The sequence below is a fragment of the Oreochromis niloticus genome, linkage group LG3, assembly GCF_001858045.2.
Source record: "Oreochromis niloticus isolate F11D_XX linkage group LG3, O_niloticus_UMD_NMBU, whole genome shotgun sequence".
Taxonomy (NCBI): Eukaryota; Metazoa; Chordata; class Actinopteri; order Cichliformes; family Cichlidae; genus Oreochromis; species Oreochromis niloticus.
The window spans coordinates 222081-248254 of NC_031967.2; the positions used below are offsets into that span (position 1 = coordinate 222081).

Genomic DNA, 26174 nt, shown 5'->3' on the forward strand with positions numbered 1-26174 from the left:
ATCCTTGGAAACAAAACACCAGCTGCTTGGAGTTGTTTGGCTTTGGATGTATAATATTCCAAACACAACTGGAACATGGTGCTGCCCCCTGCAGGTGAGCAGCAGCGTCTCTTCTTTACATTAGTGCCCCGTGAAGCCTTTAATCTGTGCTTTTGTTCAGTAATTACAAACTGCTGCACACTGGCTGTCAGAGTGTTTCCACTCTGATTACTGACCCCACAGTGGCTGTGAGAGGAGGAAGGCGTCTCTACTTGCCTCACGCTCTCGGGGGCGGAGTTTGTTACCCAGAAATGAGGCAGATTCTTTCAATGAGGCAGTTGGAAGGAGAAGGGAGCAGAAGGTAGGAAGGAAGGAAGGAAGTGCCAGCTGTTCAGGTAAGAACATGTTGAAGTGGTGATCTTTGTTTAGTTTTCTTGCACGTCTTCATCTTCTTTTTGTTCTTGTGTGTTTTAGTTTGATTGTCTGTCTTCTGCATGTTATTGTGCTGATGTTTCATCTTAAATCTGAGGACCACGTTAAGCTTGAATATAGCAGGACATGTGCACATGTTGCTGTACTCTACTCAGTGGCAGTGAAATGTTAGCAGCCTGTGATTTCAACAGCATTACCTTTTTTCCCTCATGGCTTTAAAAAGTGCTGTCTGCTGTCATTATTTAGATTAGAGGATGAGATGAATGAATGAAGCAGCTCTCAGTGTTACGCATCACACTTCCTCAGCGTTGTGTGTTGGGTTGGAAAAGAAACGAGGGAGGGCTTCATCTTATTTAAGGGAAGGATTATGAATATTTGACCTTAAGAATATTTTATGACCTTATTGGAGACGCACCACATGTCAGCTTGTTGTTGTGACCTCCACCATCAGCCCACATGAACCAGGGATCACCATACAGCCTGTGGTTTAGGAGTGGACAGCAGACAGAAAATGTCTTGCTGATATGTTGTGTAAGGACTGTAACACGAGGCTGAGCCCAAACAGGAAGAGGATCAACCCAAAGTGCTCCAGGCAGCATAACATTGGGACCTTTCCCAGGACTCCCATCTGCAGCCTCACTGGGATACACATCAGAGACATCCAGCTCTGTGAGAGGACACCACACAGTAAACATCAGCATCATGCAGTCATGTAGTGCCGTTTAGTCCTGGACAGTGTTATCTGACCTGCCATGCGTTGTTTGTCCATCCACAACACTGATACTGGGTGACAAGCTCTGGTTTCAGAGTACCAGATGTCCCAAAGGTGCTGGATAAGGTGAGTGTCCAGAGTCCAGGCTGGTTCTGTAGTTTCTTCATAGAGACTCTGTGCATCCACACAGAGCAAGCTGCTGTCTTCATGCTCCAGTAGCAGCTGACTTTGCTGTACCTACTGTACCCCAGCTGACACACAGTATCTGTCTGCAGGCCGTATGTGCTGATGTGTGCTGCATATTTACAGGTGTGTGCTTGGCATGCAAACACCTTTTGTAGTGGCTGTCGTAAACATTTTGAACATTAAAAATGTTGAACTGAGCTGTGTGTGAGGACGTCTGATCGCACGACTGCAGCCAACAAATATATCTTTAAAAATAAACAAAAGTTCTGAACAACAGCTGGTATATATTCTGCAAAGCATTTTGTTTTATTATAATTATTTTGTTCATGCAAAATGAAAACTGGAAACTCAAAGCATGTCAGTCAGTCTGTGGAGCACATCAATAGTTACTGTGTGGAATTCATTACATCAGTGTGGTGAGTAAAACCACACAGAGATGATCTGTGACTGACATCCAAACAGAGATGACAGAGGAGCGTACTGGATCAAGTTTGTTAGGCAGATTCTAATAACGATCAATTCAACTTTATTTATACAGCACCAAATCACAACAACAGTCACCTCAAGGTGCTTAATACATACAGAGAAAAACCCAACAATCATATGACCCCCTATGAGCAAGCACTTTGGCGACAGTGGGAAGGAAAAACTCCCTTTTAACAGGAAGTAACCTCCGGCAGGCTCAGGGAGGACACTTGGGTTTTACTGGAGTTTCAAAATAAAGGACCATTGTTTACTAACACTCAACATAAATCTAACATTTAATAATTGCTCTGAGGTGTTGTTATACATCTGATAGACATTCATGGCAACACTGGAAAATGACTGATTATCCTGACTGTACATGGAGAATATTTACACACCAGGACAGAATATAAAGTACAGCTTTGTGCTATCAGGTTGTACTTCCTATGTTCCTGGTTAACTTCACACGCTTTTGCAAAACAAATGTTCAATTTTTATCCGGCACACTTTGGGAGCTTTTTCACTTAAATGCGTAGTACTACATCGAGAGGTTAAGGATGAACAATCAGAAAAAAGCTTTCTTGAGACACACTAAAACTCTGACCAGTGGAAATTCAGTTTTTCCACACAGCTCCACACATGTGGGACAAGCTGCAGCATGTTCCCTGCTACAGAGGGTGATTATAAGGTGCTTAGTGTGTGAGGTCTGGGGCAGGTGTCCTACCTGAGGAACATGCTGAAAGAATGTGGAGGGCTGAGATCAGCTTTCAGATACTGAACAGCTCTAATCTGCATCCTCAGCCTGATCTACAGTCAGACAGGACTAAGCTTTATTGATTACTGTGGAAAAGAAGTAACAGCTCCACAAACGAGACAGGCTACGTAAGCTGAACTGGGCAGGATGTGAAAACACTGTAACAATTTAAAGCACCCTTAGCTTATAGGAAGTTATTTTGCAGATGGGTTAATGAAGCCTTTTCCACTGGAGCTGTCTTAGATAAGTGTGGCAGGAGCAGGCGTATGTGTCCCTAACATGTCTGGAGCTGTCTCTGATCATTGCTGTTCCCTCACGTATAATTACCAAAACCACAAACAGCTCTGTGTCGCTGGTTTCAGAAAGCACCAGTGTTGGTTCCTGTGTGTTTACTCTAGCTTCTGCGTGTAGACCCCACGGTCTTTGTCTCTGGTGCCACTGATGGAGCTACAAAGGTATGATAGAGATAACATTTATACTGAAACATGTCCAAGATGAAGCTTCTATTACATACAACAACATCAGCTACACTATATAGCCAGAAGTATGTGGATGCTTTTTTCATTTGGAGCTGCTTGTTTGGTTTGACATGTTCATTTAGACCCAATAGTGTAAGTTTATGTCAGCATCATGTTTTCAATCATTTCATTTCATGATTATTTGATCCCCTGATAAATGTCAAAGTTTGTGCACTTATAAAGAAATGAACAATCACTCATTTGCAACTTTAATTTTAATGGAGAGAGCAAGAACATCACCCACAAATCCAAAAACACATCATATAAAAGTTAAAATGATTTGCAGGCTGTGATTGGCTGCATTACAGATACTCCTGTAACTCAGCAGCTGTGTAAAGCACAACACAGAATGATTGTTTTTCACTTCAGCCTCTCCACCACCGTGGACCAAAGCCTGGCCAAAGGGTGTCAGGGTTGTAGATCTTGTTGAAAAGGTAACAACTGTTGGTGCAACCATTCAGAAACAGAAGAAATATAAAATAACCATTAATCACTCCTGGTCTGGAGCTCCTGGCAAGATCTGGCCTCATGGGGTGTGGATGATCATCAGAAAGAAAACCTCACTGAAAGAGCTCAATGCTCTGGAGGCATCTGGGACCCAGGAACAGCACTGATAACACACTGTGCCATAAAGGAAAATGTCGCCTGGTTTGGGAATCAAACTGGCTCAGATGGATCCAGATTAATGAGCAGCATTTCTCTGGCAGTCAGTGGGAAGCAAGCAACTATATTTTTGGTGACTAACTATCCATAATATCTTCACAGCATCATATCGTGTTCACTTTATTTCCCATCCCACCTACAGTCTGTGTCGTGCCACAGAGGTCAGGGGTAACACGGACACTCTTCATGTATGAAATGCTTTGAACTGAAATCTTTTCACTTCCTTTGCAGTTCCTGACTCATCCTCCCGCCTGGTTCAAGCTCAAAGCCAGAGGAAGCTGAATCAGCATGCAGCCAGAGTAAAGTCTAGCAGGTATCCTTTCATTGGCTGAAGAGTTGAACTGAAGTGTTTTCCTGAAGGTGATCGTGCTCTTGTTTGGTGCAGGCCTGAAGGCTCCTCAAAGACGTTGGCTTGTGACTGACAGCAATGGGTTCACCTGTTCAGCTCCTGGCCTGGATGTGTCTTCCTCTGCTCTTGGTTGTGCACTGTGCATCACATGGTTCCCTTGTAAAAGTCAACAAGGGTTTAAAAGTGAAACGAGGCCAATCGGCCTACCTTCACGTGGAGGACTTGCAGTTCCACATTCCCCATCAGAAGGATTCGTGCAAGTTGGAGGTGGTGATGAACGAGCCCATAACTCAGCGAGTAGGAAAACTGCTGCCTCAGGTAATAAAACCCTGTGTGTTCAAACAAAGCTGTGTGCTGTTATTGGACGTCATGTTTTACACTTTCAAAACACTTTTTATTAACCGTTCAACATCCAGTTGTAACATTTCACATCAAGAGTGAATTTGATTCCTTTCTATGTCTTTTAATTGTATAAAAATGTAATTATGAAATGATGAGTGACGGAGCAGCTACATGATACAGCTACATCAGAATGAAAACTCTTTATATCAGTTTCTCACTCACTATTCGGGCATTCCCAGTAATAATGATTATAAATTCATAATCATTTAATCCTTCATTATGAACTAATTTAACATAGTCTTATAAAAACCCAGTGACAAAACAACCATGGGACCAGTTTACCCAGTCTGGGGCAGAGTTATCTAGGCGCTGGGCTGGATCCAGGTCTGGGGTGGGAGCTTGAAGGACAGAATCTGGTTTGTTTCATCAGATGATCTGCATCTGCATGTTTTGGACACTCAAAGTGAGGAGGTGAGCTGTCAGCTGATCAAACTGATCACTGCTGAGCTGGATCGGGTGGTGGGGGTGGGACAGGCCCAAACACACAGTCAGGGTCTTTGTTCAGAGGCATCTTCATTTTCCAGCTCAGGCAGAGTTGCTACAGCATTCCAAAGGAGGTTGGGAACATGGAGGTTGGGAACATGGAGGCTGGGAACATGGAGGCTGGGAACATGGAGGCTGGGAACATGGAGGCTGGGAACATGGAGGCTGGGAACACGGAGGTTGGGAACACGGAGGTTGGGAACACGGAGGTTGGGAACATGGAGGTTGGGAACATGGAGGTTGGGAACATGGAGGCTGGGAACACTGACTCCAAATGGAGCGTGATCCCCATCCCAAACGCTGTTACTGCAACTGCCTGCTGGTGTCTGTTGAAGCAAATGGAAGACACCACACTCTGTGGATGTCCGGGTCTGGATCTCCTCCATATCTGCTTCATGCTCTGGGGGGCGGGGCTATGGCTTCCCACACCCTCTAGCAGATCATTACATGGAGAAACCTTTTGAACTCAGGCGCACACCTTGAGTGTGCACACCAGTGCCACATTCAGTGTTTAGTATTGACTGTTACTTACACATATCTAGGTTGTTGCTCTCATCTCTGTATTGTGTTGTTCTCTTGTTGTTTGTTTTCTTTTTTCTTCTTTAACAGGTGATTGTCTCTTACTGCCCCTCCTTCTCCTTTCTTTCTCTCTAATTGTCTGTCCAATTTGTAATAACTTAAAATAAAATAAATAAATAAACAATAATAATATAGCATTGCCATATTGTTCCTCTTGAAAAATAAATCCTTCCTGGCCTTCAGACAACAATTCTGCTAAAGTATAGAACAGAAAAAAATGAAAGGATAGTCTTATGATATTCAGGTGTTGTTCAGACTATCAGAGGAATATGATCTCTGTTGTTAACAGACAAAGAGTCTAACTCACACCGCTCAGTGTGGCCATTTTCAAAAGGTTTTCTTACTTTGCAAATGTCCAGTAATAGGTCAGGTCTTAGACCCACGTTTCTATTTATTTTCTGTTTAATTAGAAATATATACTCGTTTGCCTTTGTTGGACAGTGTAGCAGTAGAGTTAGACAGGACACTGGGGACAGAGCAATAATCTGCACTTTGGCCGTGTGGCCTGTAGTCGCCATGACACTGAGCTGAAACCCAAGAAATATTTCTGAAAAGAACCACAAATTCTTTGAGTTCTGCAAATAAACTTATTAAGAAAAACGTGAGCTGTATAATGAAACATTATGTTTGTTCTGTGACGATGTTTTTGACTCTGTAAAGTTGTCTCCTACATGTTAGACTAACTCGTTATACTTGGTGATGCTGATTTTCACCTCACAGGTGTTTGATTGTGATTATCTGGCCGATGAAGTAAAGTATGTCCACAACGGCTGCCCGTTGTTGAAAGAAGACACTGTCAAGCTTCGCCTGTACAGGTAAATGGCTGATCAAGTCCTTCATGCAGGTTTTTAAAGAGACTGTATATTTTACACACAAAGAAACACATTTTTGAATCATTTCCTTTTGACAGTACTCTTCACTGGGACACAGCGCTCCATAAAGAAACAGCACAGTTTGCTATTTATCTGTGAAGGTCAATGTCTTTTTCCCTTTGTTATCAGGTTCACAGAGACAGAGACATACATGGAGGTCTTTTCCATCCATGTAGAAATTATGGAGCCTGAGTGCACCATCATTAGGTTGGGGCCAAAATCCCTGGAGGTTCCTGAGTTCTACAGCCTCTCGAATGCTGTGGATGGAAATGTGGTCTCCTTCCACTATGAAAGGAGGTCAAGCTTGGAATGTAGCATCCATCTGAATAGCCATGACACCCATCTGCCAACCCACGGGCAGCTGGTCACAGGGGAACCAGAGGAAGCCGTCAGGAGAGGGGATGAGCCGGAGACATTCATCCATTTGCGTCAGCAGCTGGGTAATCCATGACACTGGTTGGATATTAGATCCTAAAACCAAAATAAAATAACACAGAAGTACATAGTTCTTCAGCTAGTTCATAAAAGAAATGAAAAGTGATTTTTATGCTTCACTGAGAGCAGCTAGCAGTGCATGAGGCGTTTTATGGACGCACAGCCTTCATGTTCACATCTGCAACACTGAAATGTCAACTGAACATTCACCTGGACTCCAGGATGACCTGATTACATGTTGGTGGTCAGTTGAAGCTCACAGAATGTCTAACACACTGACTTATGTATATGCAAAGTCATCTTCACTGTGATGTCAAATCAGTTTTAAATATACCGGTTTGGAGCACTCAGGAAGGGAAGACGATATTTTATTATATTTTACCTGTGGCAGCTTTGTGTCACACTCCATATAAGCAGAATACAAAGCGTGATCGTTTGCTCATGGTTACGTGTCGTGTCATCATGTAGACAACAAAGCCAGAGCAATGTGTAAATCTGAAGACTGCCTGAAGGGTCTGAAGCTGGTGAGGTTTACCACAGTTTCCTGTGAGGACTTCCTGGTGATGGGGCTGAGGTACCAGCACACAGACCCTCCATCTCCACAGGTAGATTACATCGCAGTCAGACTGGATCTGAAGGACACCAGGAGTGGCAGCATATATCAGGTAATTCAGCACACTTTATATGCACTCAGTTTAATTTGTCATGAATTACACATTTGGTACAAAGTTCTTCTCCTGGTGTGTTTTCAGTCTGAACAGGCCTGGATCCCAGTGCAGATCACTGGTGCAACGCCCAACCAGCCCCCCAAACCAGCCTACATGTCCATGTTTATTCTGGAAGTAGATCAGTTCATCCTTACTCCGCTCTCCACTGCTACACTGGATGCTGAAGACGAAGAAACTCCCAAACAGCTTTTAGTGTTTAACATCACGACGCCTCCTCAGGACGGCTTCATCACCCATCTGTCTGACCACACTCGCCCAGTCTCCTCCTTCACGTGGCTTGATCTCAACGACATGCTCGTTGGATATCAACCTGCTAACTTCTCACATAACCAACGTAGGAACTATGAGGTTAGCACATCCAGCTTTACTCTTCTTTTTTAAAGCATTATGTCTTTGTGTCTTGTCACTGGTGTGTAAAACGTCTTTTTAATTACAGGTGGAGTTTGAAGTTCATGACTTTTATTTTGAGAAGAGCCCGACACTAACTGTTCACATGTCTGTGAGGACTGCAGATACAAACGCTCCCAGGGTGTCCTGGAACATGGGTACGTCATCACTGTCACATGACCTCAGCATTCTGGTTGGATAACTAAAAATGATCCACTTTCATAAAATATAGTTCTCCTTAGACTGTCGGGTTATTGTTTTGGTGTTCAGCTGTGTGTTTGTCAGTTTGCTGCTAGCATTTTGACCCTAAATGTCCCATTCAAGAAAACAAAATGACGTTTGTAATTTTCTCATTTGTTCTAAAGACTTTCCATCTTTGGTGTTACTGGTGTCCTCCAGAATGACCAGTTACATGAATTTTAACCATTAACACTTTGGTTTGTAGGTCTCAGCCTGTTAGAGGGTCAGTCTCGTCCAATAACGTGGGAACAGCTTCAGATTGTGGACAACGACAACCTGGACGCCGTTCGTATCATAACTGTGGACGGCCTGCAGCATGGACGGCTAACAGTCAGAGGTGCTAACACAACTCTGTTCAACTGAATTTGATTTATATAGCGCCAAATCACAATCAAGGAGCTTTCTACTGTAAGGTAAAAACACAAACTCAATCAGATGATCCCCATGAACAAACGTTTTGGTACCAGTGGGAAGGAAAAACTGGAAGAAACCTCGGGCAGAACCAGGCTCAGGGAGGGGCGGGGCCATCTGCTGCGACGGGGGGTTGGGGGTGAGGTGAGGAAGACGGGACAAAGATAGTTTGTGAAAAACAACTGCAGTGCAGTACCTGTAATACCTACAGCATGTTCTAATCGCTCTAATAGGATATTATGATCAACAGTATTGAACGCTGCACTGAGGTCTAGCAGGACAAGCACAGAGATGAGTCCACTGTCAGAGGCCATAAGAAGATCATTTGTAACCTTCACTAAAGCTGTTTCTGTGCTGTGATGAGCTCTGAAACCTGACTTTACTTAGACTTAGATCCTCCCGCGCCGATCGGCGCATCGAGCGACAAGAGAACGCCATCAAACTCGGTCTATCGCGGCAGTTGTTGCTTCATCCCATGACAGTTCGACTGAACGTAAATCTTCAAGGAAAGTCCTCCTCCATGTTATTTTGGGTCTTCCTCGCCGTCTCTTTCCATTCTTCGGGTTCCACAGAATCGCGACACGGGCAGGCCTCGCGTCCGGTAGCCGAAGGATGTGACCAGCAAATCTGAACCGACGCTTGGTGACTTGGACATGGAGCGGCTCTACTCCCGCACGGCGATATATTTCCTCATTGGTAATGCGATCCCGATATGTGATCTTGAGCAGCCGTCGAAGACAACGTTGTTGGAAGACGTCAAGATGGCGGTTGATCTTTGCAGTTGATTTCCAAGTCTCCACTGCATACAGTGCCGTCGGTATAACGATGGTCTTCAGGAGCCGCAACTTGGTTGATAAAGGCAGTGCGGTGGTCATCCATATAGGTCGTAGTCGTTGAAAGGCTGCCCATGCTTTCCCAATTCTGCACTTAATGTCATGCTCCACGTCCCCGTCACTGCTAAAAGTGCAACCCAGGTACATGAACCTGTCCACCTCTTCTAGCTGCTGCTGCTGATTCACAGTAACCGCTGTGTTTGATGGTGTAGCGTAACCAACTCGCATAATGAAACCTGACTGAAACTCTTCAAATAAGCCATTCCTCTGCAGATGATCAGCAGACTTATTTCCATAACAGAAAGCCTTTCAGTGCTCATAAACTAAAGGTCTCATTGTCTCGTCTCAGCTGAAACTAAATGAGAGTCCTGTTTACATTTACATTTCCTATGAGCTCCATCATCATTAAAGCCGGACAAAGTTGGTGTTCAAAAACTGTTTGAATTCATCTTTTTGTCCATTTTGTTGAACAAAATGAAATTATGAAAACATTGTTGCATTTCTTGGATCTCTGTTAGTCTGTGGGAACGGTGTTATCAGTGTATCACTCTAGCCCCTGTTCACCTTTAACAACAGCGATACCACTGGGGTGTTTTGACCCCCATGGTGGGATCTCAGTCCAGTACCAGTCACAAGTCCAGTGCACAGTTTCACACATCACCATTTGGTCATATTTGCACTGACTGGTTCGGATGCTGCCTGTATATCTGTATCTGTTTGAATGTAATAGTTTGATATGATTCCAGGTGGAAAGGGCTTCATGTTTACTGTCAATGACATAAAAGGGGGAGTGGTCTGCTATCACCATGACGACAGTGACTCCACCAAAGACTTCATAATCTTTCGCATCACTGACGGTCATCATCAGACCCGACACAAGTTCCCCATCAAGATCCTCCCCAAGGATGACACGCCTCCTTTTCTTATCACCAACATGCTGCTGGAGGTCCCTGAGGGCCACACCGCTCTGCTGAGAGGCTCCATCCTTCAGGCCTCTGACATGGACTCCAGTGATGACTACATCCTCTTTAACATTACCCGCCCCCCTCAATCAGGGGAGGTTATGAAAATTCCTGGACCAGGGAAAACAGGTCGGAAAACGGATCATTTTTTATACTTGTATCATACCGAGCGTCTCTTTGTGTTCTAACATCATATCGTACGTACTGGTTTTGATCCAGGTTACCCTGTCAGCCACTTTCTGCAGAAGGACCTGTCTCAGTCAACGGTTTACTATCGTCATCTTGGACATGAGGTGTCTGATGATTGGTTTGAGGTGGTACTGTCTGATTTCCATGACCCACCCAACCTATCAGAGGCTCAGGTGTGTAGCACTATCTCACCTTAAAGATACTGTAATGTAGTTTGGATCAGATGAGGATGTACTATTGAGCGGTGCACCATGATACCCTGACATAGCTCAGTCACATTTATCTCATCTATATTCCCCAAATACTAAATCCTCCTCATTCTTAACCGAACCTCTAAACCTAGCAGCAGAGACCTTCACACCTATGGATACGTTTTCAAATGGCTCTTGGCTAAACAGGTGAACTCAGTGAAATCTCGTTTCCTTGTAAAGTTCATGAAAAAATGAAGCTGAAACTCTTCCCTTTGTCTTTGATTTCACATGATGTCCAGGAACACAGCCCAGAGTGCCACACACAACCTGAACGTGCACTGACAGCACATAGGGCGCATACATAACCATATATATCAGATTCTTTGTTTATTTGCTTGTTTGTTTGGAGGTGGTGATGGTGCACGTCGAGCCGGTTCCAGACAAACCACCTAAAGAGGTTCCAGGTTCCAGTCGGTGTCTTGTGCTGAAAGAAACAGACGTAGTCCACATCACACGGCAGCAGCTTCACTTTGCAGACCCGCAGTCAGCTGACAGAGAGCTGACGTTTACTGTGACTACTCCACCTTTTTACTCTCGTCCCCACCGGTGAGTCGCCTCAGCTTCACAAACCTGCTGTGGGGAAATGTTCTGTCTGAAGGTTCTGTTGTCTTTGTATTGTCGTCTTACTGAGCAGCAATCCGGACGCAGGGAGGCTGTTTCTGGTCGACAGCATACCCAAATTTACCAAAGACGCCAACGCACCAATGCTGAAGGTCTTCACTCAGGTAAATCTTTATTTCTTAGTCAGGAAGATATTGTAAGCACATATGTGGTCTGGCTCAAAATCTCTGGTTCCTTCCTGTTTGCAGCATGCAGTAAACTTCATGAAAGTAGCCTACATGCCTCCAATCATGGACATCGGCCAGTACCCCCAGCAAATCCAGTTTGTTCTCTCTGTAACCAACCATCTAGGTAAAACAGTCACTGGGATCTGCTTTAACATCACTGTGGAGCCAGTGGACAACCAGCCGCCACAGGTGGACAGAAAATGATCACATTCTGATCTCATTGACCACATGCAGCAATGTGAACGCATCAAAGAAATGTGATTAAATTCTCCTTCAGGTTGTTACCAAGCCTCTGACCGTAGATGAGGGAGGGGAGTGCAGGCTTGGCCCTGAACACGTGCTGCTGTCGGATCAGGACTCTTCAGAAGAAGCTCTGCGGGTGGAGCTGCAGAGGGAGCCACAGCATGGGGCTCTGCATCTCAGTGGCCTCCTGATGAAACCAGGACAAAGCTTCACTCTGCAAGATCTGAAAAGCCACAAAGTTAGGTCAGACGTCCTGGATCTTAGTTCTTTGTGCCGTATTTAAGTATTTAAAATACTTTGCATGTCTCTTGCATGTATAGGAATGATCTGGATCAAGTCTTCCTACAGTCCTGTCTTGATCTGGGACACATAATCTCCTTATACAACTGATCACCTCTGTCCACATTTGCACTGACAGGTGTTGCAGAAACAGTTTATTCCTTTCTCAGGATAATGCAGTCATGTGCTTGTCTCAATGAAGCATCCCAGTATCTGGAGATTCCCATCTTTATCCTGCTACCATAGGAGCATCTAAAGTAACCCAGTGTAGCTGCTGCTGGATAGTGACAACAGGTGCCTCTGTGATCACAAGGTGTCATTTTAAGGTGCTGGTGCATCCAAGTCTGCATGTTCCATCATTTCCTCAACAAACACAGTCAATACAAACCAGGCTTATTTTATAATAATTGTATTTTTACTTGCTGTTGACTCATTAGTTCATTTTTAGGATCTTAAATTGTCTTCACTCTCACTCGCTTCTGTTTTTATTGTTTTCTTCCTCAGTCACCGTCCTCTTCAGTCTCTCTGCCTCTGTAGGTGATTACTTTAAATAACCATTGTTAAGAAGAGACATTACATTTCATATCTTTTTGTGTTTATCTGTCATGTAGGTACAGTCATGACAGCTCAGAAACTACACAGGACAACATTGAATTCACTGCAACAGACGGGACCAGTTCAGTTATTTTTGTCTTGCAAGTGATGGTAATTAAAGAAACGCCCAACATCAAACAGAAAACAGAGAATTTGCACTTGCTTCACCCTCTTTGTCCATTTCCAGGTGAAGCCCATCAATGATGAGGTCCCAGTAGTCGGTGCAGGTTTGAAACCAGGTCTCAGCTGTGCAGAGGGGCAGGAAGTAGTCATCACCACAGAGTACATCTATGCCACTGATAGAGACAGCGACAACAGCAGCCTGTCCTTCCTAATTGTGCAGCAGCCGCATCACGGTGTGGTACTGAGAAAAGGTGCAGCGGTGGACCGCTTCATCCAGGCAGACATCACTGCAGGGATCATCACATATAAACACTCAGGTACACAGTGCACAGGTATACAGGTGAACAGGTGCAAACAAAAAAAGAATAATATACTTATTGTGGATATATGCAAGTCATTAGTGCGATGGCTGATGCTGTTGGATGGATGGTTATGTCTGTGAACATCAGAAGCATAATTAGCAATTTTATTTGACCGATGGTCTTAGAAACATTTTGTAAGACCAGTTTTCTTTGAACACTTGGTAACATCAACATTTTCTCTGATTGGATATGACCTCATCTCATTTTGCTCCTTTTAGAAACCATAATTTGTTTCCAATGCCAACGACTAACTACAGCACATAACTGAATGAATAAAACTGCAATGACAGGAAATGTGAAAGAATTTCTAATAAAATAAATGTCAAAATAAAACAGGTGAACTTCAGAGACGTTGGTGGGTTTTTAACTTTGGAAAGAACCAGGCTATTTCCTGTTTACCACGTGGTAGTGAGATTGCTGTGGTTGTTCTTCAGTGAAGAAGCGCACAGTTATTATTAGTTAATTGTACGTATTCCTGTCTGTCAGCCATCAGCCTCTATTTCAGTAGCACACACGTCGTCTCGTGTCAGCAGCCTCTCAAACGTTGTCATAATCATGGAAAGTCCCAATCCTGAAAAAGCTGGGACACTGTATGAGACATAAATAAAATATTGAAATGATTTTCAAATCACATAAACACATATTTATTGAAAATCATTTCAAATGATGAATTTAATTAATTTAATGAAAAAAATGAATCTTTCCTTGTAGCAGCGGTCGATACTGTCAGCAGACCCGGTGCTGAACTCTTGTAGGAGGAACGTTGTTCTCATGTAGAGGACAGTCCAAAGGTCGTCTTTGTCATATGTTTGGCTTCAGCATTGGTCAGCGTTGATTTTGGGCCTCGTCTTTAGATCACAAATTTCTTCAGATTTTCAAAATCTTTTGACGATATCCTCCTGAGACCCAGACTATTAGTGTATGTCCTCTGTAATGGACATTTGTTTTCCATCTATACCTTTAGACTTATTTGAGCTATGCTGCTAAAACAGTGATGTCTCGTGTGTTTAAGTGGCCTCTATTAGCTCCAAAGAGGCAGAAATCACAAAAAAGGTCAACTGAAAGAGACTTTTTCCTTTCTCAGAAGGATATTATGTAGATGATGGTATATTTTCATGTGAGGCTGTGTGCAGGCAGGAGTGGTGGTAAGGAGGACCCAACGTGCAGACACTCGGAGGCAGAAAGTAAACTTAAACTTAGATTTATTGCTCGATGGCAAAACAGAGAACTGGCTAAACTGAGAATACAAACAAACTAAGCAGGCAGAACACACAGCGTGGAATGACAGCAGATCCCAACACAGACAGAGGAAAACACGGGGCTTAAATACACAGCTGGGGCAAATCAGGGCTAACGAGACAGGGGAAGCAAAACCTGATACAATAACCTGAGACACAGAAAGTAAAACAGGAAACATAACAGAGACACAGAGTTGACAAGGGGACACAGCAGAAAGCAAATCTGTAACAAAGAAACCTAAAGACTAGAAAAGATAAATAATAACAAAATCAAAGTTCAATAATAATGTAAACTCAAAACTCGGGGTCGAATACCCAGGTCTCCCAACAGTCTACGGGCTATTACAATAAACAGGAAGCTTGCCATTCATCGGGATGCAGACTGAGCTGTCAAGTTTGTCTATAATATGAATATAGCTGAAGTGTGATGGTGAAGCAGCTGTTCTCTCTCTAAAGGCTCTTTTTGACGTTTGTGGTTTTAGAAGTAGAGATTGGACTCAGTCCTCGCCATGACACCATCACCTTTGTCATTTCTGACGGAGAGACGGAGACGCTGGCTTTATGCTGCAGTGGAGGGAGTCCCGTCAGGGTCAGCAGCACTGCTCATCTGAGGCAGACTCTACCCGTGTACGACCTCCAGATCACCGTGTTTCCTGTTGACAGCCAACCACCTACGCTAGAAACACGTGAGCATCTCAACTTGAATTACTCGGGAAAAAGGAAAATGTACTTTAAGTACAGTATCTATGCCCTGTTTGCTTGTTTGTAGCAGACATCTTTAAAGTGAATGAAGGTGGGACGGCCCCGATTACTGCGGCTCACCTGAAAGCCTCTGACATGGACACAGTGCTGGACGAGCTGGTCATCAGTCTGACCTCCCCGCCTCAGTTTGGCTACATTGAAAATGTCCTCCCCACTCCTGGTTTTGAGAAAAGCAACACCGGAGTGAGCATAGGTGAGCATCTCACTGTATATGACCGTAGCACTCAACAAGGACTGTTTGATGTTTGTTGCTCCAACCTCTTTCTCTCAGCTTCTTTTTCATACAAGGACATCATGGAGGGTCATGTCAACTATGTGCAGTCCAGACATCAGAGGGTGGAGCCAACAGCTGACCACCTGATGCTCTGTGTCACAGACGGCAAACACAGCTCCGCCCATGTCTCTTTCTACATCATTATAAACCCCACAAATGATGAAGCCCCAGAGTTTGTGGCTCACAACATCACAGTAAGTTTTTATGATGCACATCTAACTTTCATTGATAATAATACTCATGACTGTTCATCGTCATTACGTCCCTGTGTGTGAAGGTACAAGAGGGAAAAATGAAGCAGCTGGACTCGTCTGTCTTACATGCGACGGATCTGGACATCCCCAAGAACGTGTTGCTCTTTAGTGTGGCCACACCCCCTCGACACGGCAGCATCATCACCCACAGCAGGGGAGACAGCAAGAAACGAGAGACCCAGCACCAGCTTCCTGTTGTTGCCTTTACTATGGCAGATCTTATAAATGGTGTTTGTCACATGTTGATGCTTCAATTATGACTGAAATAGTTTACAAATATTTAATATTACTTATAAAATAGTTGCAAATTCAAGATGATCCAAACAATATCTGATATCTAACCAGCTGCACATCCGCACTTATCCAAGGTTACCAATGTGGGTAATCAATATGTTGTTGTTCTGTTGTGCATTCAAATAAACAATAACAACAACAATAATAATAGTTTTATTAATTTGCCTTGATCTAGCAATGAGTGCAGAGTGGAGGGTAAAATATTAATATTAATATTTCTTAAATTAAATAAACTCTCATGTTACTGAATACAAAACCCCACTAAGGTGCACATTTAATTAAAAATGAATAATTTAAAGAATAAATAAATAAAATGAACATCTTTCACTGAGTCAGAGCAATGTGCTCATCATCCAACAGATATGGATGTGATGTACGTGCACGATGACTCTGAGAGTGCGGAGGATAGTTTCACCATGCAGCTGACTGATGGACGGCACCAAGTCCTGAAACAGGTGATGGTTAAAGTGCTGCGAGTCAATGATGAGAAGCCCCATCTTATCAGGTTAGACCAACATTTTCAGACTCCCTGTTTAAAGTCAGTGCAGGATGGACTGTGACAAACAGAAGTGATTGTTGTATCGATCTTGTGTCCTTCAGGAACACCGGCCTAGACGTGGAGCCAGGTGAAGCCAGACTGATATCCAGCGCGTCACTGTTGGCACAGGACCGTGACACGCCTTCCTCAGAGCTCATGTACATTTTTGAAAGCGTCCCAACCCAAGGACTGCTTCAGCTTAAAGTTAGTGCAGTGTCATTTTATTATATGTATAAAATATCTATCAGTTTATGTTTGTTTGGTGGAAGAAGATGTTAAATGTTACAGTTTAACATAATAAGTCTGAAGCAAGTTAAACATCATCGAGAGCCTCTGATGTGCAGTACCATCAAAGCTCCACTTTGTCAGAGCTGCTCTGGTCTCTGAGACACAGATGATGGTAATAGGTGATGTTTATGTTTGATTCTTTTCATAGCTCCTTTATTTAGGTCCATGTTGTTTCTTTATATCTGTGTCTCTCTCTGACTTTTCATTGCTTAAGACTTAAAAGGCTGATCAGCCATTACTCCCTTGCTAAGGAATTTGTGGGGAGCTGCTGTGTTTCTAACTATGTCTAATCCTGTCTCAGGAACATCAGGGCTGGGTCACACTGGCTGCTGGGAACAACTGCACCCAAGAAATGGTCGACATGAACCTTCTACGTTATGTGAACACAGGCCGTCGTGCTGCTAACAGCCAGGATTTCTTTGTCTTCCATTTGCTGGATGGAAAGAATGAATCACCCTCACAGCACTTCCAGATCTCCATCAAAGACCTAGACCAAGGTATCGGAGCTTCATTTAACTTATTCCTGTAGGTTCCTGATCAATGAAGAACATTTATCCTGCTCAGTGTCAGTAAGCAGAAACAGAAGGCTGTGAATCTTTGTTAGTTTTCATGTCTCGGATGCTGGCAGCTTGCTGTACTTCTTGCACCCCTTTCTTCATCACACCTTGTAGCAGCTCCGGTAGTTGGCTAACGTCCCTCCATGCTACCTTCACCTTAGCTGATGGCCTATAGTGTCCCTCTCCATGGAGGACGCTGCTCCTTGTGGCTGTTCATCTTGTAGCCAAGCATCACCGTGATCTCTGCTGCGACGGTGTAGAGCAGCTGGTTGGTTTCAGTGATGGTCCCAACAGGGATTGTACGTAATGCTGCATTCATATCATCTAGCAGACCTGCTGACGGCACTTGATGTAGTCTTGGTAACCGGCACCTATACCTAATATACCCATAGCATACAGCCACCTAATCTCAGTCCAACAAAACAATATCTTAGTAATTCATGTAATAAATGCAACTCTGCAGAGAGAAAGACCCACAAACAGCTGCAGTGAAGGCGTAGTCACACCGTGTACTTTTGTCCTTTTAGGAAACATTGTTGTCTTTGTGAAACCAGCGAACGTCAGCCGTGGAGATCGTATTGTTCTCACCACCGATGTGCTGCTAGCCACAGATGGCACAGACAAGCCAGAGGAGCTTCTGTACACCATCACCAGTCCGCCTGCTCACGGACACATAGAGTACATGAAACATCCCGGCCTCATCATTTCTACCTTCAGCCAGATGGACATAGCAGCCAACCTCGTGGCTTATGTCCATGATAGCCGAGCCAGCACTCCCAAAGAAACCTTCCAGTGAGTCTGAAAATCTGTCTAAGATTAAGGAGAACGTGCTTTTTAACGATGCTTAGTATTTAAATTAGACCTGCAGCTTTGTTTCAGTGGGATTCACTCAATTATTGGTTGTTAGACCAATAACCCAAACTGGTGTAGAACAAAGCAGCACATAGATCACCCCCAACCAGTAACAGCAGATGGCTGCCTGAAGTTAGCTGTCTGGTAAAAGTTAGCCTCCTAGCCAATAAGAATAAAGGCCTTTAAATGTGGACCTATGCACACATTTCAATCAGTGCAAAAGTAAACCTGTGTAGTCATCACATTGATCACATTACAGCTAACACCCAGTCCTTTGCATTTCTTTTGACAGGTTTATTGTGAGCAATGGTAAAACCAGCCTAAATGGCAGCTTTGAGATCGGGGTGGAAACGGTGGATCGTATCTTACCATCTCTGTCCTCCAACAAAGTCCTCACGCTGCCCCAGGGAGCCTCCTTTATCCTGGGTCCAGACTACCTGTCTCTGTCAGACCCTGACACTCCACCCAGCACGCTGACATTTGTCCTTTCACAGCCGCCACAGTACGGCAGACTAGTTTTAGCTGGTGAAACACTGAGCACAGGTTCTAATTTCACCCAGAGAGACATAGAGGAGCTGGAGGTGGCATATAAACACGATGGGGGGCCGTCACAGATAGACCGATTCTCCTTCACTGGCTCTGACAGCACTAATCGAGGGTTCCTGCTGGACGGGCTGTTACACAGAGAGCCTGTTTTCTTCACAATTCAGGTAGGTTATAAGGGGAGGGTTCTGACTGTGACAGATACTGTGGTTGTGCCGTAATTCTGCTGGAAACACAAACTTTAAATTTCATTTGGACTCAGCAGCAGAGCTAGAGGTCAAAGGCCAACAACTCTGTGACCTCTTTTGGTCATAAACTAGAAACATGTGCACTACTTAAGACAAACACTGAATGGGTTAGCTTTTATATCCAAACAGTCCAACGTGCTAAACCACGTTTGTGGTCATTATTCAAAGTAGAAATGTACTAAAGCTGTTTTATCTGCCTTTTCTATCAAGTACAACATCAAGCTGTGTGTAATTTCAGATCAGGCCTTTGGATAAGTCGCCTCCTAAGGTTGTGAAACTGCTTCCTCTCTGGAAAGCAGAGCGTTTAGCTGACGGCCGATACGGCATCTTTCTGTCATCCCAAGAACTGAAGGCTCGAGACATCAACAGCAGAGAAGAAGAGCTCACATTCTGTATAGTTCGCCCTCCACACTTTGGTTTCCTAGAAAACATTACCACAGGTAAGGACGGCTTTTACACCTTAGCTTAACTTTGAAGCAGAAAACCCGGAGCCTTATGCTTTTTACTTTGTGCAGGTGGTTTTGTGCCGCAGCGCTTCTTGCAGATGGAGCTAAACAAGAGATCTATTGTATATATCATCAGTCTGGACACGGAGTCTCTCTCAGACAGCCTGGAGTTCAGAGTGTCCGATCTGCTGGGAAACACAGGGCCTCGTCACGTGTAAGAATAATACTTTAAATAAACAGTATAGAGTTTGTCCTGTATTAACTTTGTTCTTTACAGACTCGAGTTCAGGTGGTCCCGGGTGGAGCTGCTACAGACCGAGTCTTCAGCATGCGAGGAGCAGGGAACGATCTCACTGGACATCATTCGTCGGGGGAATTTGGCCGTATCCTCATATATTGCTGTCAAGGTTTGCACGTCATTTGTTACTGAAACTGAGGAGCTGTTATGATTTTTTTAAACTCTAACAAAGGTTAACTAAGAGCGTTTCGCTGTGAGGTGACTGTTGTTGTGAAATAAATATGAGGTGAACTGAACTGAAAAGAGATTTGTGATAGCTCAGCTACAGGACATTTAGCCTGTATGCAGGTTTATGAACACGTGGTTCTGCAACTCGTTTCTTTATTTAGGTAAATGAGGTCACTGCAACTGCTGGAAAGGATTTCCTCACAAACCCTTCTGCACTCGTCCAGTTTGATCCAGGTATGTGTTTGATAGTAGAGACAAGATTCAGCCCCGGTTTGAGTCTGTGTTTGAGTCTGGGCAATGAAAGAAAGTCATTAAAGTTTGGTGAGGATCTGGGTCAGTGTCTTTATGATACGTGCTGGAGGCAGCAGGTTCTTTCTGGGCGTGTGTGGGCTTCCTCTGGATATACCGTCTTTCACCCACAGTCTAAAGATCCAGTCAGGTGAAAAGAACCAGTTAAACCAGAGGTTCCCAAAGTGTGGGGCCCGCCTCCTAGGGGGGCGCAGAGCCATTGCAGGGGGGGCGCGGTATGAAAAGAAAAAAAAGAGCGCTTGGACACTGTGGACAGGTTTTTGACGGGGCTCCCACACAAACGCAAAGCAGGAGATGAAGCATCGCCAAATATGTTTCCAAACCAACTTCCTTCAAGCCAAAGACTAGAAAATATGGTGAAGCATATCTTCCCTTTGGCTTCACCTGCACAAGTGCCGAGGCAGGTCTCGTTTCCCTGCGTCGGGAGCAGCGCTGGGCTCTCCAAATCACGGACAAACAGTATCCCACATTCTTGATTTTTAGTTCACAAACACTTCTTGTAATAACTAACTACTCCTGACATTTTGGACATGTTAGCTCTTTATGCAGTAAAGTTACAGCGGGATACAAATAATATCAGGCTGATCCTGCCGTAATTTGTTCCCCCGGTTCAAATCACGGACAAACAGTATCCCACAGCTGTTTATGTGTTTAAACCCATTTTGCACAGAGAGGCATTTTTTGAAAAATGTATTGATAGCAATGTTGAATATTATTACACAGGAAAAAAACAACTACACGTAAAATAATTACACCGTGACGCCTCTGCCTTTCTAAATGGAGGGACAGTAACTGCGTGTGTATATGTAAGCGTGTAAAACCTGCAGATAGTCAGAGTAACAGTATTTTGTCTCTATCCGCCATTCTGCAATTCATGTAAACAATAACGTGGCGCACAGCGTGACGTGAAAAGAGGCACATACCTTTGTCATTGCGTGACGAACTCTGTAATCCTCGTCCACATGTAAACGCAAAAAAAGGAGTTTTAAATAATCTCCGTTTTCGGTGAATCGCAACGCCGTTTACGTGTGGACGAAAGGCCCAAACGCATAGAAACAGCTGCGTTTTCAAAAATACCCGTGTAGGTGTGGACGTAGCGTAAAAGAGTTAGTAGTTTATTTTATTACCACCTGTAATTTATTGCCGTTTACTTGTATTTGCTTAATTGTTTACTAAATGTTTGAGGTGTGAAATAAACCGCAATGGAGCAAAATATGGGTGTGTGTGTTTGGAGGATGTGTTTGTATGGGGGGGGGGCAACATTTTTCTTGTAAAAAAGGGGGGCCTGGCAAAAAAGCTTGGGAACCACTGGGTTAAACAAACATGAAAAACAAGAACTAGAAATATAAATACTGAAAACTCAGAGAAACTAGGAAAACTGAAAATGCAGAACTGGAAGATGAGTCACTGTAATCGTCCACAGAAAAGAACGAACCTCAGATCCCCACAGAACCTGACCATGATGTTCTTCTAATTGTGTTGTGACTGAATTTCTTATTGTTGCAGCAACAGTTTAGTTTAGTGCGACGTGTTAATGGTCCTCTTTAGAGATGGGAATCGAAAGCCTTGTAGAGAAGCGGTTCCCAGTGGTTCATTGTTCCTCTGTCTGCCTGTTTGTTCCCCTTATTAGTTCCACTTGTGCTACAATCAGCTGATTTCAGTTCGTGTGCTGGAGGAAGAAAACAGTGACGCAGTTTGTGGATTGTGTTAGCAGCATAATGCAGATGTTTGGTCTTTTCTGGATGCACGTTAACGTCGTGCGTTCATCCTTTTGTGCAATAAAACATAAATAAAATGTCCGTGTCACTGTTTCTTTGCCCAAAACGGTGCAGGAAGTGCAGGAAGTGCAGGAAGTTTAGGAAGTTTAGGATGTGCAGGTTTTTACACTTGGCCATTTTTTTACTGTCTACCTTTACTGTGAATGAATGATTAAATGTCTCTGTGTAAACACTGTGATGGACTGCTGACCTGTGCACACACACACACACACACACACATATATATATAAACACTGTGTTTGTAGGAGTGTCAAAGCGAAGGTGGCAAATGGAGATTATTCACGATCACCTTGAGGAGGCTGAGGAGACATTTGAGGTGGTGCTAGTCTCTCCTGTAAGCACGGTCATTGGCAGCATCAACAAAGCTACGCTCACCATCAGAGACTCAGCAGGAGGTAAAAAAAGAAGTATTTTGCCATAAATGATGGTGTTTGAGGATAGACTTATCTTACCACCGCACTAAAACCACAGGGCAGTGCAGGCTAGAGCAGAATCAGGAGGCTCCTGTTCTTGGAGGACAGGAGATCCAGTCCAACACGTACCCCCAGCATGGATCCATACACCTAGAGAAACTTCCTCTTGGGACAGACTCCATCATCTGGACGCGTGGAGACAGCATCTCCAGGCCAGGAGCAGGACTCCCCCAAAAGAAACTCAGAGTCAGAGGCAATGCAAAGTCAGTAAGTACTTACTGTTCTGCTGTTTGAGTGTATTACATATTAAACCGCTGCAGTTTAATCTTTTTGCAGTGGCACGTGGGTAGGGATGCTCCATGAACTGCTGCTCTGTGTTTTTCCTTTCAGATTGCACCATCATCAGTTTTTCACAATGGAACAGACACAGTTTACACAGTAGGTAGCACTCCCCGCTCCTACCAATCAAACCAGGCTTCTGAAAGTTGAAGTTTTAATTTCTATTGCTTCTTCAATTTCAGTATCATGGCATCATCCAAATGCAAGTAGAAGATGACACCTCACCATCCAGGAAGGGCAGAAAGGCAAACATCCAGGTGGTTAGCAGGGGGGCACACCAGCGTCAGTCAGAGGGGTCCAAGTCCCATCCTCACAGAAACATCTTAACACCTCAAAAAGCTGGCGTGGCTACGGAACATGTGAGTACCAGTGGGTTTTCTTCCCCCTCGAACTCCATCAGCTTGGCTTTTAGGGACGGGGAGTTTTGTTTTGCTTCTATATCTGTTTAAAAGAAAAGGCAAGAATCTGCTGATCCTGATGCAAATTCACACTTCCATCTCCACCAAGCACTTGAGCTTGAGATTAGCTGCTCTCACTCAGATATTGTTACAGCCGGGCGGCCGGTGTTTGTGCGAAGCCGACCTAAAAGCAGACACAAGGATGGAACACAAAACGAGCTGTTTATTAGGCTGAATACACAAACACAAAACAAGGCAAAGCAAACAGGAGCATAAGCAAACCGAGAACATGAAACACACACAAAACTTTGGTGTGGTAATCTGAACATGAACGGTAGCTTGAAACATCCTGAGATCGGACGTGACATGAAGCGAGATGGACAGACGAGCCGACACTGAACAGAGGGAGGCAGACTTAAACACACAGACGGGTAACGAGGGGAGTGGAAACACAGCTGACACTAATAAACCTGACGCCACACGGGAAGCAAAACTAAACACACTGAACATGGAAACACTAGACTTTCAAAATAAAAGAGGAAAACTGGAGAGATGACAACACAAGCTTGACAAACATGAAACAGTTGACAGACTGGCGAGACACAAGCAGAGACACATGAGAACAGATAAGGGCGACACAAGCACGAGCATAACTAAACGTTAAACAGAGGACAGGAAAAGACTCACAAACAAGGAAACAAACGGGGTTAAAACTCAACTAACCCCAAACTAAAAATCAAAAATAGAAACTAAACTCAAAGTGCTGGCTCACAGAGCCCCTGACATATATGCTCTATAAAATATAGTCCATGTTTCACAATAGGCAAGCTGCAGTACTGAGTCACAGTAGCATTTACATTGGCTCATTGGCTTGACTACTTTCAAACCAGCATCCAAGTTCTTGTCTTTCAGGTGTGTGCACCTTTGGGTTAGCATGATGTGCTAGCAGCGCAGTAGTAGCTCTGTTGCTAGTGTGCATACTGGACTTTCTCTTGCTCCACATGCTGTGAAGTATGTTGCATATTACTGTGGAGCAGCACTATAATCATTTCTGTGTGAATGTTTGTGGGTCACAGACTACAGCTGGTAACCCCGTCCCCAAACCCTGTGTGCCAGAACTTAGAGGCCTGCTTCATTTTAACCAAGCTACCAATGAGCTCTTTCACTGCAACGGTGTCTCCTGGAAACCCTGGGCACCAACTGATCAGGTATTACAACTTCACAACACCAACACATACATGAACTAAAAGAACGCTTTAGTGGGACAAAGAAAGTGTCTGGCCTCGCTAATAATCTGCCTAATGAGGCTTTAACTTTGTTTCCTAAATTATTGTGTTCTACTTGCAAATTAACTGAAAAGCTGCAGATCTAAAATTATCATCACATCATCTTTCCTGTTGAAACAGATGGTGAGTGCTCAGATGTGTCCTCAGGGCTCCACCTTTCATGGTGGTTATTGCTACATCCTCAGTACTGAACGCAAGCTGACGTGGAGTGAAGCAAACAGGGCCTGCAGGGAAAGGTACAGTTCAACATGCTGTGTGGAGGCATCAGGTGCTTCAGAGAAGATAACTTCTTTGTCTTCCTAATGTCAGGTTTAAAGCAACACTGGCAAGTGTTGCGTCTAAAGCTGACATGGACTGGCTGTGGGACTTTGGTGGAAGAAAGCCTTTCTGGATCGGTAGGTGTGGTGTTTTTACATGTCTGAGTAACACTCAGAATAATGTCACTGTGTCATTAGTGTCAGCTCCTCATTCGCTTGTAATGCATTAGAAATAAAAAATCACTCACTGTGTAAAAATGTACTTTCAGTCTAGTTTAATATGTAAACGTAACTACAACTGGAACATTCTTTAAGTTTAATAAACCTTCAATTAAAAGAAACGTTTTTGTATCCAGTACAAAGAATTCTGTGTAACTAATGTGTTTTAAATAATATAATCATAATATATCAGTAAGTTAGTAAAGTGAATTCAATAACAACAGCATTTCTAGTATTGATTCATTTTAATGAGGAAGAAGGTTCTGGGTTTGACTTTGCTCCCCGTCCTTACATGGATCCAGGTACTCCTGCTTAAGTAGTCCAGAGACGGGGAGCTGGTTTAGTTCAGTGGGATGAGCGATCCACCGTATGCAGCTGCTCACCCACTGAGCTAAACCCGACGCTGCACATCTGTATGTTGTGTTTGCAGGGAGCGGTGCACCTGCCACCTAGTCCAGGGCCAAAGCCCCAGACGTTTATGTCGGTGTATTTTTTATGCAGAATGGAACGAGCTAATTTTCTCTGTTGTGCCAGGTCTGAACGACAGGGAGGGCGGAGGGCGCTGGGAGTGGGCCGGAGGCGAGCCGGTCGGCTACACCAACTGGACAAAAATGCTTCCTCAGACAAAAAAGAAGGAAAGCAAAAAGTGTGTTCTGGTTTGGAGGAGGGCAAAGTGGCAAATCAGGGACTGTAAGACGAGCAGAGGTCATCGCTTTGTCTGCTCGCTTAAAATCTGAATTGAGCACCATCCAGTCCAGTCCAGTACAGTCCAGCACAGTCCAGTACAGTCCAGTCCAGTCCAGTCCAGCACAGTCCAGTACAGTCCAGCACCGTCCAGTCCAGTCCAGTCCAGCACAGTCCAGTCCAGCACAGTCCAGTACAGTCCAGCACAGTCCAGCCCAGTCCTGTACAGTCCAGCACAGTCCAGTCCAGCACAGTCCAGTCCAGTCCAGCACAGTCCAGTACAGTCCAGCACAGTCCAGCACAGTCCAGTACAGTCCAGTCCAGTCCAGTCCAGCACAGTCCAGCCCAGTCCAGCCCAGTCCAGTCCAGTCCAGCACAGTCCAGTCCAGCCCAGTCCAGCCCAGTCCAGTCCAGTCCAGTCCAGTCCAGCCCAGTCCAGTCCAGTCCAGTCCAGCCCAGTCCAGTCCAGTCCAGTACAGTCCAGTCCAGCACAGTCCAGTCCAGTCCAGCAC

General features: G+C 44.3%; 1 protein-coding gene across 6 annotated transcripts; it reads left to right on the forward strand.

Annotated features, from left to right (window-relative positions):
- Positions 1-276: 276 nt before the first annotated feature.
- frem1a (Fras1 related extracellular matrix 1a) lies at positions 277-25830 on the forward strand. Of its 6 annotated transcripts, none has more exons than XM_019349284.2 (38): positions 277-374; positions 3941-4022; positions 4070-4376; positions 6243-6337; positions 6524-6834; positions 7298-7494; positions 7582-7905; positions 7994-8102; positions 8390-8521; positions 10175-10519; positions 10610-10752; positions 11180-11376; positions 11465-11555; positions 11640-11807; positions 11896-12104; positions 12752-12845; positions 12922-13174; positions 14940-15143; positions 15227-15412; positions 15491-15687; positions 15771-15975; positions 16402-16546; positions 16642-16783; positions 17169-17364; positions 17952-18216; positions 18569-18986; positions 19306-19507; positions 19583-19727; positions 19791-19920; positions 20141-20213; positions 22312-22461; positions 22538-22746; positions 22870-22917; positions 23001-23177; positions 24293-24424; positions 24623-24738; positions 24812-24897; positions 25513-25830. In XM_019349284.2, the coding sequence occupies exons 3-38, from the start codon at positions 4137-4139 to the stop codon at positions 25713-25715; spliced, it is 6537 nt and encodes a 2178-aa protein (XP_019204829.1). In that variant the 5' UTR covers positions 277-374; positions 3941-4022; positions 4070-4136; the 3' UTR covers positions 25716-25830. The 6 variants fall into 6 exon arrangements, with proteins under 6 accessions (XP_019204829.1, XP_005465343.1, XP_025755489.1 ...); XM_005465286.4 differs by having other exon boundaries at positions 4095-4376; XM_025899704.1 differs by having other exon boundaries at positions 4095-4376; positions 19803-19920.
- The last annotated feature ends 344 nt before the right edge of the window (positions 25831-26174 follow it).